Here is a 14,800-nt window from a genome sequence, read left to right as displayed (position 1 = left end):
TCAGTTCAATACACATTTTCTTGTGGTAGACTTTATTAGCATATCTTCTAATGCTCTATGTATTTTAAAGCTTTCCACTTCATTTAAATCTCTTATTTCTGAGCTGTTTCCTTAGTGACAAAAAGTTTCAGTTGTTCCTTTCCATCTATAACAGCTGCAAGAACAACTCTTCTTTCCAAATCAGCTCTCCTAAATTCCCGTTGTTAGAGTTGGGATCTATATTTAGCCGGTGGGATTAAATTGCAGAGGCTTCAAGCTGGGCAAAGCACACTGATCTGCCTTTTTACAGCTAGACCTGTGTGCTGCGAGGAGCTAAGGCCTTCAGTGTCCCCTTCCTTACCCAGGTCACTCACAAAATGGAATCCCAGCGGGAACTCGCAGAGGAGCTGCGGCTTTACCAATCCACCCTTCTTCAGGACGGTCTAAAAGATCTCCTGGATGAGAAAAAGTTCATCGATTGCACGCTAAAAGCTGGTGACAAAAGCATCCCTTGCCACAGATTGATTTTGTCGGCTTGTAGTCCTTACTTCCGTGAGTATTTTTTATCTGAAATCGATGAGGCGAAGAAAAAGGAGGTAGTCCTGGATAACGTGGACCCGGCTGTGCTGGACTTAATCATCAAGTACCTCTACTCCGCCAGCATCGACCTCAACGACGGGAACGTGCAGGATATTTTTGCTCTGGCCAGCCGCTTTCAGGTCCCCTCCGTGTTCACCGTCTGTGTGTCTTATCTTCAGAAAAGACTGGCTCCTGGCAACTGTCTGGCCATCCTCAGATTAGGACTTCTCCTTGACTGCCCGAGGCTGGCCATCTCTGCCCGGGAGTTTGTGTCCGATCGCTTTGTGCAGATCTGTAAGGAAGAGGACTTCATGCAGCTGTCCCCACAGGAGCTGATCTCGGTCATTTCGAACGACAGCCTCAACATAGAAAAGGAAGAAGCGGTGTTCGAGGCGGTGATGAAATGGGTGCGAACGGACAAAGAGAACAGGGTCAAAAGCCTTAGCGAAGTGTTCGATTGTATCCGTTTTCGCCTTATGACAGAAAAATATTTTAAAGATCACGTTGAGAAAGATGATATAATTAAGAGCAACCCGGAACTCCAGAAAAAAATCAAAGTTCTCAAAGATGCTTTCGCAGGCAAACTCCCGGAACCCAGCACGAGCGCAGAGAAGGCCGGGGCTGGAGAGATGAATGGAGATGTGGGCGACGAAGACCTACTCCCCGGCTACCTGAATGACATTCCCAGGCATGGGATGTTTGTCAAGGACCTCATCCTGCTGGTGAACGACACAGCCGCGGTGGCCTATGATCCCACAGAAAACGAATGCTACCTTACGGCGCTGGCCGAGCAGATCCCCAGAAACCATTCCAGCATCGTGACCCAACAAAATCAGGTGTACGTGGTAGGAGGGCTCTACGTGGATGAAGAAAACAAGGATCAGCCTCTGCAGTCGTACTTCTTCCAGGTAAGGAGGCTGTTTTTATACAAGTGGAGACAGAAAGGAAAGGTGGTTACTCAGCACCCAGGCCACTTGCGCTTGACTCTGCTTGATGCCCTCGCCCAGTCCAAAGGAGCTACACTCGGACAGGTTTTCTACCTTTTTCCAAGTTTCCTCGAACTGATCTGAAGTTCTTGGAGGTAGCATTTCATCTCTTATTTATGGTTACCGCCTGTAATATAACTTGGTTGAAAATGAAAAGAACTTGTAAACATATTTCATACTTTGAATTGCCTTCTAGAAAAAAACTGCTCAAGTGTCACTACTTTGAATTAACAGTATTTAGAAATTGTTATTTACAATAATTTTTTATGTATGACAAATGATCACTTTTATTTAGGTCAGAGTTTTACTTAGACATTGTTACAATTTAATCTGTTTTGTGAAAACACAGAAGTTTCCTAGAAAACAAATCTAAAACTAATAGACTCTTTAGTTTGTTTGAAGGAAGCTTGTTTCATATTATCAACGCATTCTACTTGATCAGTTTATGAAGGAATCCGTGGCTTCTCCTTTATCTTCAGTAATGCCAATGCCAGTACTTTAGAGCTTACAGCTAGCTCAGAGTTCGTTTCGGTCAGACCTAGCCATGGCCTGGGATTTCTGGGCGCTTGAGTTGGAAAGGCCAGAGATAAGTAAGTGTAGAATGTCATACCACAGTAACTGTACTCTCAAAGTGTGTGAATATTGTGCATTCACAAAATACACTTAACCAGCTTTTTCTAATCTTGAAAAATGTAATAATACATGTTAATCATGCTTCTTAATTTTCAAAGTTCCACCAAAGAATGTTTGCTATGAAATATAAAAGTCAAATAGAAGCTGTAATCCTAAGTATTTGAATGCTGGCCAGAAAATTTCCTAAACCCTAATTTTAAATTCAGATAAATTTCAAAAAGGGAAAATTCAATTTAAAAGGCAATAATTATATCTAGGAAGTAAAAATAACATCAAAACACAGACAGATACCTAGAAATCATAGATCCAGGAATACATACAGCCTTATCGTTATTCTCTTCCATCCTGTTAATACTCTTACTTTTATTGACATAGCCTCTCATTTCTGGTTCAAGAAACATGCTTGATGTTTTTATAGCCACAAAAAACAGTTATACAAAGTTGGAAGGGTTAGCTCCCTGCCATGCCTTGGTCCTTTAGAAGGCACAAATAGTAGAACAAGATGCCAGGATAAAAACATCCGATCATCACACCCAGACCTATGGACAGAAACTGGAGGGTGGGCCCCCTAGGTGATCCTGATGCATGAAACCACTGCCCTAGGGGATGTACAGATGAACTTAAATGGAATTCTAATTGATTTTTCTTCCTATGAAGTTTTTAGTTAGAAGTCTTCGCATTGTAAAAAAAATTATCTGCCCGGCCAAGCATGTCTCAGCGGTTGAGCGTTGACCTAGGATCCAGGAGATCCAGGTTCGTTCCTGGTCAGGGCCATGCCCAGGTTGCAGGCTCGATCCCCAGCAGGGAGCGTGCAGGAGGCAGCCGATCGGTGACTCTCATTGATGTTTCTATCTCTCTCTTTCCTTCTCCCTTCCTCGCTCTGAAATCGATAAAGACATATTTTAAAAGAAAACATTAGCAATCACAATCTAGATAGCAAAGTTAGTAAATGCAAACTAACGATGCACATGTGGGGATTAAACCACTGGTGTCATCTAGGCCTAATGAGCGCTTTGCTTTACCCAAGGTCACTAGAGCAGGCACAGATAGGCTTCCACAGGGACCCCTCGCTGTGCCACAGCCTTTAGTGTCTGCCTCTGTCCTTGGTGTCCAGTTACTCAGGGTTTTATTCTTTTCCTTCTCTAGTAGCAAGTCTGTGACTGCACTGCCTTCAAAGAGCAGTGTTCTTGGGCCTTGGTGTCCTAAATGCAAAGTGGAAAATCTTAAAATTACTGATAGTAAGTTGTAATAGTAATGGTAAGCTGCAACTGATGCCAGACATACCAGGCTCACCTACCCTGGGGCATGGGCACTTAGGGGGCGGTCTTAGGCTTGCAGAAATGACAGTAGCAAAAATAAGCAAAGTTACTTCCTAATATAAATTTTTTAAAAAGAGAAGGGTAGGCCCTGGCTGGGTAGCTCAGTTGGTTAGAGTGTTGGCCTGATATGCCAAGGTTTCTGGTTCAATCCCCAGTCAGGGCACATATAAAAATCAACTGATGAATGCATAAATAAGTGGAACAACAAATCTCAAATCAATTAAAAAAGAGAGAGAAGGGTGTTTCAATTGACTCTCAACAAAGGGCTAGGTGGTTATAGGCTGTAACACCTGCCTATCTCATAAAGAAATGAAGCAAACCTAAAAATTTGGGGAGGAAAGAAGATCCTGCCTAACATTCCAGTTGTCTGTGGACTGAGCGACAGGTCCAGCTGTCCTGGATGCCAGCTTGAGGAGCATGTTAAATATAGCATGTGGGCATCACTCACATACTGTGACCCTCCCTGCAGTGAAATCCTTTCTTTCCCCACTGTCCTAAAAGTATTATGATTCCTTGTCCAAACCTGAACAAGGCAGCATGGGCAGAAAGTCTGACAAGAAACTGCACAGTTCTAACCAACCTCTGATGACTGTATTTGAGTCTTTCCTTTCTTGAAGGCCTACACATTTTGGTACTTTCCATTCTTTTGTTAAGTCAAGTAGATTTTTCTCATTTTTTTCTAGGTAAAATATAATATTTTTTTATTATAGTTTTATTTTATTTGAGAGATCTTTGACTGTCTCAATGATTCTAAGCAACACAACGTATAGCATACTTTCTGGCACTTCTGTAACTTTTTTCTAACAAGTTCCACCTCTCCTCATATCCTTTTTCTTCCAGCTTGATACCGTAGCATCTGAGTGGGTTGGGCTTCCGCCTCTGCCTTCAGCGAGGTGTCTCTTCGGTCTGGGAGAGGCAGATGACAAAATCTATGTAGTCGCAGGCAAAGACCTTCAAACGGAGGCTTCGCTGGACTCAGCGCTGTGCTACGATCCTGTGTAAGTTGGCATGACATTCCCATTTCCCACGCATTCGTGTATATGAGTGCCTAGAACATTCATATTTTTAGAACCTGGAATTTACTGAAAGCATGTAAATAAATCCTATCATCTTCTGATTTTAGGGCTGCAAAATGGAATGAGGTGAAGAAACTTCCTATCAAAGTCTATGGCCATAATGTGGTTTCCCATAAGGGGATGATCTATTGTCTTGGAGGAAAGACAGATGACAAGTGAGTACCACGAACTCTCCTGGCGCTTTATAGCCAAGTGGTTTTTTATCACAGGCTTCCGTCCTCTTTACACGTGAATCTACATACTGAAATAGCACTTGGTTCTCATCTGTAAGTCTTTGGAAATAAAATTTTAAAATAAATTTTTGAAAAGTTATTGGCATATATTATAAATGATTTCATAATACCCCCAACATAAGCATCCTTACAGTAGAAAAACAGCATTCAGGAGCATAATCAAGTATTTTATTTAACTAATTTATAATTATATTTTACTATATTAAAGCCAATGGCATTTTTTAATTCATTTAGCCATAAGTAGATAAAAACTAAGTGTATCTCTTTAATTTGGAATTTAAAATATAACTACTAACAATGCATAACAAATATTATGAATTTGTACCTTACATTCATAAGAGAGAACTTATTTAGATAGGTGAGTTTAAAACTGAAAACCATGGTGACTGAAAATAGGGCAGCTATTTTTCAGCAATGTTTCATTTACTTACTCCTGGACAGAGGTGATATTCTAAATATTTAACCCTGGTGTGCTCACTGGTGCCCAGTCGCTCATGAGAAAAACAGGATGAAGTGTCATATATAAAACTAACTTGCTTCCTAGGTACTTCTCAAGGCATAGGTAATGAGGGAAAATGTCGCACAACTCAGAGGGAGAACTGAATCAGAGTACTCTAGAAGTCAGTCAGCTAAGCTAGTAGCCTGTCTGGTAAAATGAAGGTTTTCTCTCTAAATAGTGAGAACTAATTTCCTGCCCCTGAAAACTAATTTAGCTTGTCATCATTTGTCCAGCTTGTTTAATTAATAGAGATATCCAATCCTGGAAAGGGAGCTGGAATTAAGAATTACAAGGGCAAAACAGGAAATGAGAGTAAAATATGGAAATGTGCTAGAAGTAAAGAATTCTAGGTCCTGGAGTTAATGGTTAGTACTCAATTAAAATGACAAGTATAGCATATAAAATGTGATTGAAAAAGCAATGAGTTTTCATATAATCATTTTATAGTCAGAGGTAACATTCTGAAATTTTAAAATCCTTCTTAATCCCAGCTATTACCATCAAGTGAATATTAAAGGAAGACCATATTATAAACCCAGTAGATGTAAAATCTTACTTGGATGACCCAAAATTTCTGTCCAAGATTAAATGTCAAACCCACTACATGTGAAATAAAAGTTCTGTAGCTCAAAAAAAAATCTTACTTTGGGCATTTTTTTCCTGAGTAAACAAAATGGAAAATCTATTAAGCAGCTTCTAATTTTGGAAACATAATGACCCTGCCAAATGACTTAGATTGTTTCCTCTAAGTAGTATTAGTAACCAGGAAATTGATATGTCAATAAGAAGCACACAGGTCTTGTCAGTAAGAATATATTAATCTTGAGAGTATGATTAACCAAGGTATCGCTTGACAAATGCCAAAGTCAAAAACTTTGAAATGACTCATTATCTGAAAGCAAGCCCTGAATTGCACTCCTTATCACCCCTGAACGTGAAGAGCATGACTCTGTATCATGTTCTAATCACGAAGTCTTAATTAATACTAGTAGTCAGATATTAGAGGAAATGCTTCTACTTCAGGTATCTGGTCTTTTATAAGACTAAAGGAAAAACTGTTCTCACAAAAAGTTGGGGTTTTGTTTGTTTGCTTTTTGGCTTTACCAAATATATCCAGTTAATCAATTATTATTTGGAATTCTGAACTCCCACCAGTGAATCATGGGTAACTTTAAGGAAACATAAGGAACATACTAAGAAGAAGAATTCAGATGAGTCCAAGTTTTTCTGGTAGCAATTAGTATATAAAACTGTTATCATTACTCATCAACTCAGATGACTAGTTGTCTACTCTATAGCCTCAGAATTCTTAAAATGCATTGGTATATTAATGGTAGACTAAAATGAAATGAGCCATCATGTTACGTAAATTTAAAATAGGCACAGCCTCACCTAATTATCTTTTAAGTTAACTGATTCATTCCTAGGATATTCAGATTATGAAATAAATAAACAACATTTTTTGTTCCTGAGGCACAATAAAGGGTGTATGATTTATTTTTACTCTATTTGTGTCTTCCATTGAATTTAGTAACAGGATTAAAATCTACTCTGTGTGGGTTGCTAGGCAGTTGCCAAGAGTAAAGGCACCCCTACCTTCCAATAGTATAATTAAGTTATAAAATGGGTTTGGTCCTCACATTTGAAATTGTCCTTTGCTTGGTGGCATATGTTCAGATTACGAGTACTTTGGAGTTAACCAGTGTCACCCCAATAAATTCAATAAAAAGGAAAAAATAAATAAAATAAAGAGCACTTAGGTTTTTTTCTGATCCTCTGCTGTGCTACATGTTTTGTATGAGAAGCAAAGCTAGATGACTGATGAAGTTACTTCTTTCAAAAAAGAAAGGTTCTAAAAGGACCATTTTTTTTTGTCTTTTATGTTTATAGGAAGTGTACAAACAGGGTGTTTATCTACAACCCGAAAAAAGGAGACTGGAAAGATATGCCCCCAATGAAAACCCCGCGTTCGATGTTCGGAGTGGCGATCCACAAAGGCAAAATTGTGATTGCAGGAGGTGTCACTGAAGATGGTCTTTCCGCTTCCGTTGAAGCTTTTGACCTCACAACCAATAAGTGAGTTACTATACTTCACGTTAGCATATGAATCACCATACATTTTAAATTTTAACTTCAGATAAATATTAAGCTTTCTAATTACATGGGGAGAAGAGGACAGGAAGGTAAGGATTAAAGAGGAAATATCTTCACCTAGGTTTCTTTTCCTGTTACTGGGTGTAAAATGCCTAACATTTTGCTGATTACATGTATTTGTAATTTGGAACCATTACCCTCAAAGAAATGTGGGAGTGCTTAATTGGTACTTGTTACTAACTTTGTGAATTTAGTCATGCAAAGGTAGCACTTCTGAATAATTACATACACGTAGGTGGATACACGTCTCTATAGAACTCTTTCATTTGAAATAGGTGGTTTCTTTAAGGATGAAAAGACCTCCACCTTAGCTTGTGATATTTGTAAAGCATGAATGCTTCCGAAGTTTAATTCCTTTATGCTCTTTATAATATTCTTAAATTTTTCACTTTTAAGCTTTTATTGGCTTAAAGTTAATGTGAAAAGGTTTGACAAATACTTATATAAAATTAGTCTTTTTAAATTCTTGAGCTCACACATCTGGATGAGTATATAGTTTTTATACCCTAGTTTAGCAATAACGAAAAATTAGAGTATTATTATTTTTTAAAGAAATGTATACCTGATTGCAAATAGACTCTAGTATCTGAAAATTACAAGGAACTTCTATGAATAGGACTTAAACAATCATTAAAAATCATGTTTTTGAAAACTATAACATGGGGGTAACCTTATGACATAGAAGTTAAAGAAGCAGCACACAAAATTGTAAATATTTTCTTAGTTTTGTTCATGTATGTATGAATGGATGTTTGTATTTAAATGTATGCTTTTATAAAAGTAACAAAATTACACCAAAATGTGGCTTATGATTATGTCTGGAGGGTATGATCATAGGGGATATTTGTTTTCTTCGATATCATTCTATATTTTCCAGATTTTCTACACTATACATATATTATTTTTATAATTAGGATTGTCATATTGAGAACTTTATATCTAATCTGGTTACATCTTTCAAAGAAAGGAATACTATTTAGATATTTTCTAGTAGCAAATTTAATCTAATTTTGGGTGCCTTTGCTACTTGAATTTCTTTATCATAATTCCCTATAATGGTTCAGTAAATATACTTGGCATTTCTTTAAGCTTTACATTGACTGCCTTTTCAATAATTCCAGATGGGAAGCAATGCCTGAATTTCCCCAGGAAAGAAGTTCCATCAGTTTGGTCAGTCTGGCTGGGTCCCTGTATGCCATCAGTGGCTTTGCCATGATTCAGCTGGAGTCCAAAGAGTTTGCACCCACTGAAGTCAATGACATATGGAAGTAAGTTTCCTCCACTCCAATTTACTGAACCAGGTTTCAAATCAGATAAAGGATAACTGATAAACAATTTTTAAGTAAATAGTAAGCCAGGTTTTCCCAACATGTAAGCTACTTATTGGTGGTAGACTCAGAACCTAACTGAACTTTTGCACGTGCTACTGCTTTTAATCAGCTGTGAGCTTGGGAAAGAACTTATGTGGGCCTGTTTCTTAATCAGTTAAGTGAGGAATGGACCGTTGATCCTTTAAGCTCTATTCCTGCTCTGAAAGTGCAATGCTCTAGGCAGCCAAAGAGCAAAGGCTATTTCCAAGCCACCTACCTTTCTACCAGAGAGTGCTTTAACTTCCTAAGAAAACAGAGTTCTGAAGAAATATTTAACCTCTTGAGTTTTCCATAAATTCATTAATTCTATTTTAAATCCAACTTATATGGTTTTACATAATTTTTGAGATTCTGTTACAAAAGCTTTTTTTAAAAGAAAAAAGTAAAAAGTAGACATCCATTTTACCTCCCAGATAACTGTAAGTTGTGTCATGAAGAGTCATATAAGTCAGGGGCAGGGTGTATAGTGCAGAGATGACTGATCACCTTCGGGAAACCAGGTGCTGCCGAATGGCACCTACTGCCTTCAGCCCAGGCACTGTGGAATCGATCACAGCTGCCTGAGGTGAGCATTAGTGAGTTCATGCTGTGTACCCATCCAGAAACTGCCAAGCTCAGGCTTTCCCTCTCAGCTGAAAGGCCAGGCCCTACTCCCAAGTCTGGATGCCCTTACCTGGCCTATCACCAGATTGTCCAGAGCCTTGGTACTCAGTTTTGGCAACTCCTGGGAGCTTCTTAGAAATGGAGACTCCCAGGCCCCACCCCAGACTTAATCAGAATAATGCATTATAACAAGATTCCGGGTGATTTGCTTGCATATTTAAGTTTATACATACATCTTTGGAAGAGCGGTCAGCGAAGGCTTATCTCTAAGCCTGAAAGTGAACAGGCCAGTAGCGTAACGGAACAATAAATTTGTGCATCCATCATTTCTTTATGTTGTTGTAACAGTAACCGGCTGTGTAGAGAGCAAGAATAAAGTGGATATAAGAGGAAGTTAACTATTACTCTTCTCTTTCCCCAAAAAAGGAGGAGGAAGGGAAAGAAACTGGAGATTTCCAGGAAGGAAAGAGACTAGACTTAGCAGGAGGGTGCGATGGGGAGAGTCTGGCAGCAACAGAAAAATGGATGAAAGAATGGGGGGATGGAAGGTTAGGGGTTTGGGAAAACAGGGATAGGACTCAACACTGAATTGGTAGTGATTCTCAACCCTGGCTGCACATTAAAATCACCTGGGATGCTTTTAAAATATACCAGTACCTGGGCCTTAATACAGAACAATGAAATCCGAATTTCTGGAGGTAGGGCCTGGGCATCACTATTTCCTAAACCTCCCCAGGCGATTCTAACATGCAGCTACTGCTGTTAAGGAAGGGTGCTGTCGCAAGCTGAACTCCCCATGAGCCACTCTGGTTCCTAACGGTGGTCAAAAGCCAAGCTGCTTCAGACAGAGGAAGCTGCAGGCAGCAAAGTACAGCATCTCCTGCTAAACGTAGCCTTGTATTGCTGAGGGGAGCCTGAAAGAGGGATCTTCTCCCATTATGGCTTACTTTACAATTAGGGCAGTGGTTCCCAAACTTCCTTGTTCACTGGAATCAACTAGGGAGCTTCAAAAAATACTCACACTCGGTCACACCTCTATTGATTGGATTTAATTGGTCTCAGGTATGGCCTGGGCTTTGAAACTTTCAAAAAGTTCCCGGGTGGTTCTAGTGTGCCTACACGTTTGGGAGCCACTGGATTGGGGAAAGGCAAGAGGGGCATTCACCATTATATGAAAAACTTTAAATTTAGGTACTGATATTTTCCATTTGGGTAATAAAATCTAGAACAGTGATTCTCAAACCGTGGTGTGTATTAGAATCACTTGGGGAACTTTTTAAAAATCCTCATGCCCAGGCCATACTCCAATACCAATTAATTCAATCTTCAGGGTGGAATCCAGCCACCAGTACTTTCAATGTTTCCAAGTGGTTCCAATGTGCAGTCAAATTTGAGAGCCGGTGATCTGAGTGGTTCCCAAAGCAGCACAGGCAGCACCTGGGTATTTGTCCAAGATGCAAATTATCAGGCTCACCTCAGACCTCCTGAGAGCCTGGAGGTGGGGCCCAGCAATCTGTGTGACTTCGTTGAAAGCCAGTGATCTGTAGAATAGCGGCTGCCCACTTGCCCTCAACTTCCTGGAGAAGTTCTATTCACACATGCAGAGATGTAAAAAAGAGATGAAAACTATCAGTGTACAGCATTCTAAATCTATGGACCCTCTACTGTGATGTGTAAAAAAAGAAAATCCATTCTTCTATTTTTTCTTGAAATCATTGCATTATTTAGGGTTGGCCAAGCTAAAAGTAAAAATATAACTGCCAGGAAGCAAACCTTTTAAGCCTCATTTACCTCAACCTGTTGCTTAAATGTGGTCACTTTTTCATTAGGTCATTTAAAACCACTCTCTCTCAATTTGCTGCCCCAAATTTTGTTTAAATAAAGGTTCTTCCCTTTATTAGTAGTAAAATATTTCTTGTCTACTTTTCTCTACATAAATATGACTCAGTGCACAGTACAACTGTTGAGAATTAAATTTGGACCATTAAAGAAATCAAGTGAGATAGTGCATATCTTACATAGATATCAACCAATTTTAAAATTATTTTAAATCTCATTCATTCATCATAGAATGATTTGGGGTATTTTTTTAAAAATATGCCTTTTTATATTGATTTCAGAGAGAGGAAGGGAGAGGGAGAGACAGAGATAGAGACATCAATGATGAGTCATTGACCGGCTGCCTCCTGCACGCCCCCTACTGGGGATCAAGCCCACAACCCGGGCATGGGCCCTGACGGGGAATCCAACTGTGACCTCCTGGATCCTAGGTCAGTGCTCAACTGCTGGGCCACAGCAGCCAGGCTGGGGTATTTCTTTGTGCCAAGTAATGATATCTTCTGGAGGAGGGAGGATAATAAGGTGAATAAGATATATTATTTGTCCTCAAATGCCCTTGAGCTTGTTAAGGACGTAAACATGGGGGGGATTAAAAGAGAGCAATTGCTATGATAGATACCATAAAAAGTGCAATGTGAGAAATGAAGAGAGAACAACAAACTCTGCTTGACAAAGGCAGGAAAGGTTTGAGAGAAGGCAGCCTGCAGGAGTTTCTCATGCGAAGAGAGAAGAGCATTCCAGGCACCAGGCGGAGGATCTCAAGTTGTCTGTATCTTTATAATCCTGAATATTTAGAGGGGACAACCAGATCTTACCTAATGTCAAGTGCAGTCTGAGAGTAGTACTCACACAGGACAATAAACGGGAGGGAAAACAGACTTTCACGGAGTAACCACTAGTGTCAGGTTCTGTGCTGAGCACTAGTGTAAGAGAACTGCTGAAATCATAAACAAGGCAACTGACAGTCCCTGCTCGTCCCAGTTCTTACTCTTAAGGTAGAGTCTATTGGCCTTGACTCACAAAGACCAGCCATATATATCAGTCCAAAAGTGAATGATTAATGCCTCTACAGTGGTACCTCGGTTTTCGAATGTCTCCGTTGACGAACATTTCGGTTTACGAACGCTGTGACCCAGGAAGGCAATGCTTCGGCTTTCGAACTCGCCTCGGAAGTTGAACCTGCCCCACGGCTTCCACTGAGGGCAAGGCCCTGAGGCCCAGCTGTTGGCTGTGATCCCTCAGTTTTCAAACCTTTCAGAGCTCGAGCAGGCTTCCGGAACCTATGACATTCGAAAACCGAGGGACCACTGTATATTACTCATCTCTGAACAGTCCGATTCCCAGAGAAGGCTTACCTGCCTAAGCATCCAGGTTAAATACCGTGGCAGTTGTTCAGGCATAGCTCATTCCAAGTATGCATATTTTGGGAGGAATTCAAGTATTATCCTACACCAGTCAGGGGCAACCTCCTCTGGCTGAGAGCCAGTAGGGCTTCTCAAAGATCCACATTTGTATATTTAACACATAAAGAACTATCTACTTAAAAACTGCTTACTGATTACTTTTCTTCTCTCCACCAGGTATGAAGATGATAAAAAGGAATGGGCTGGGATGTTGAAGGAAATACGTTATGCTTCAGGAGCTAGTTGCCTCGCAACACGATTAAATCTCTTCAAACTGTCTAAGCTATAAACAAGAAGGTGAAAAAACATAATAGGTTGGGAGTGGTTTGTTTGGATAACAGGACTTTAGTTTATTCTGTTTTTTAAAAGCCTATACAGAGATCCATGTAGAAAGTATTCACTGAGTTACTGTGCAAGAGGTTAGCAGTGGGTATCAAAACCTCAAAGTCACCGAATCTTCAATGTAATGATCAGAGCTTAAAACCATTTTCTAATGAGAAATTAAATATTAACTTGAACTGATTATTTCTTTTGAGATCTCTTACTCCATCAATTGTAAAGCAGGCTCTTAAATTTGAGTTGCTAATCCTTTCACTTGCATTGTCAGGGTAACCTGACACACGTTTTCTATTACAAATGAAACTAGAGAATGAAATATGTACATTTACATTCTTAAAAATGTTTAAAACATTGAAAACATTCCCTCATGCTTCAAAATATGACAAGACTCCTGTGCATAATATTAAAGATTACATGCCAGGAGACTGGAAATGCTACTTAAAGAGTGTAATAAATGGGTCTCATTTGAAGGGAAAGTCACTAAGTAGTCAAATTCAAGTGGCCTTTTTCTCCACTCTTTTTGTCACATACTGGTTTATAGTTTGTGATCTAAATATTTTTCCATTTCAAACCAGCCAATCACAGTTTTCAAGCCATTAAGGAAAGTATCCCCGGGGGGAGGGTGGGACAGTGTCCTTAAACTGCTGAGGCAGAAGTTGGGACCAATGGGTAGTATGGAGGAGGGTGCGCATTCATTGGTTTACCTGTACTTTCCACGAAAGAGCTATTTGCAAATTTCTGTTAAAAAAGGTAACTGTATTATTCTATTTTCTGGGATATAAGACCCTTACATTCAAGCTGTTTGTTCTTAGTGTATACAGTGTGGGGCAAAAGTCGGTTTACAGTTGTATGAGAAACACAGAGTTTACTCTTGTATTATTATTTATTAATTATTGTATTACTTTCCATATTCACAACCATAAACCAACTTTTGCCCGACCCTATATATAGTAAATTGACTCGTAGGTCTCTCCACAACCATCACATTCAACTCTCTCCTGTCATCAACTAATCATTGCTTATGGGTCTCACGTGCCTTCATAGACGTGTTTGACGTCTCTCCTGACATGTTATTTTCTGAGAAACCTGACTTAGGGCTGATTTGGAATATTTTATGATCAGGGAGAGTGCTGAACTATGTAGACATGAGATTAAATTGTAAAAATAATGCTTTGGGATAATGAATATGTTTTGGAATTAGAGAGTGGTGACAATGGTTGCACAATCTTGTGAATGTACTAAAAACCACTGAAGTGTACACTTTAAAAGGGTGGATTTTATGGTATGTGAATTATATCTTAATGAAAAAATGCTTTTGTTTATAACAATCTGTTATTTAGACAGAAAAAACATCAAACAAAAATATACATAAATACAAATACACACACACATCATTTGAATCAGGTAAGCTAGAGAAAGGAGAAGAGATGTGGTACATGAGAAGTCAGATTATGTGTAACAATAAGTGAAAGGTGTATCAGGGTCATTTAATCAAGATTTCTATGTGTCCAAAATATACAATATCTGGGTTTCCATTTATATACAATTTATAACCTTTATCCTTTTATTATAACCCTCAGCAGTCTAATCATTTTATTCTAAAAGTTACATAGCAAAATATTTTAACCTGTTCAAGGGTTTAGTTCTGGTAATCATTTGCTTGGGAAACAGGACACATTCATTAAATGGATAATAAACACTTAACATTTAGCGTAACAGCTAATACAAATGAATGTCATGAGGAAATTCAGAATTAGGGAAACTAAGTAAGGAGGGATATCTTTCATT

General features: G+C 39.1%; 1 protein-coding gene across 1 annotated transcript; it reads left to right on the top strand.

Annotated features, from left to right (window-relative positions):
• Positions 1–304: 304 nt before the first annotated feature.
• KLHL41 (kelch like family member 41) lies at positions 305–13,195 on the top strand. The gene is made up of 6 exons (XM_016200792.2): positions 305–1,466; positions 4,337–4,494; positions 4,620–4,727; positions 7,195–7,380; positions 8,580–8,726; positions 12,851–13,195. Exons 1-6 carry the CDS (start codon positions 357–359, stop codon positions 12,960–12,962), a joined length of 1,821 nt encoding a protein of 606 aa, XP_016056278.2. The 5' UTR covers positions 305–356; the 3' UTR covers positions 12,963–13,195.
• The last annotated feature ends 1,605 nt before the right edge of the window (positions 13,196–14,800 follow it).

Source organism: Miniopterus natalensis, chromosome 8 (genome assembly GCF_054644295.1).
Source record: "Miniopterus natalensis isolate mMinNat1 chromosome 8, mMinNat1.hap1, whole genome shotgun sequence".
NCBI classification, from domain to species: domain Eukaryota; kingdom Metazoa; phylum Chordata; class Mammalia; order Chiroptera; family Miniopteridae; genus Miniopterus; species Miniopterus natalensis.
This window is presented reverse-complemented; position numbering and strand designations above follow the sequence as displayed.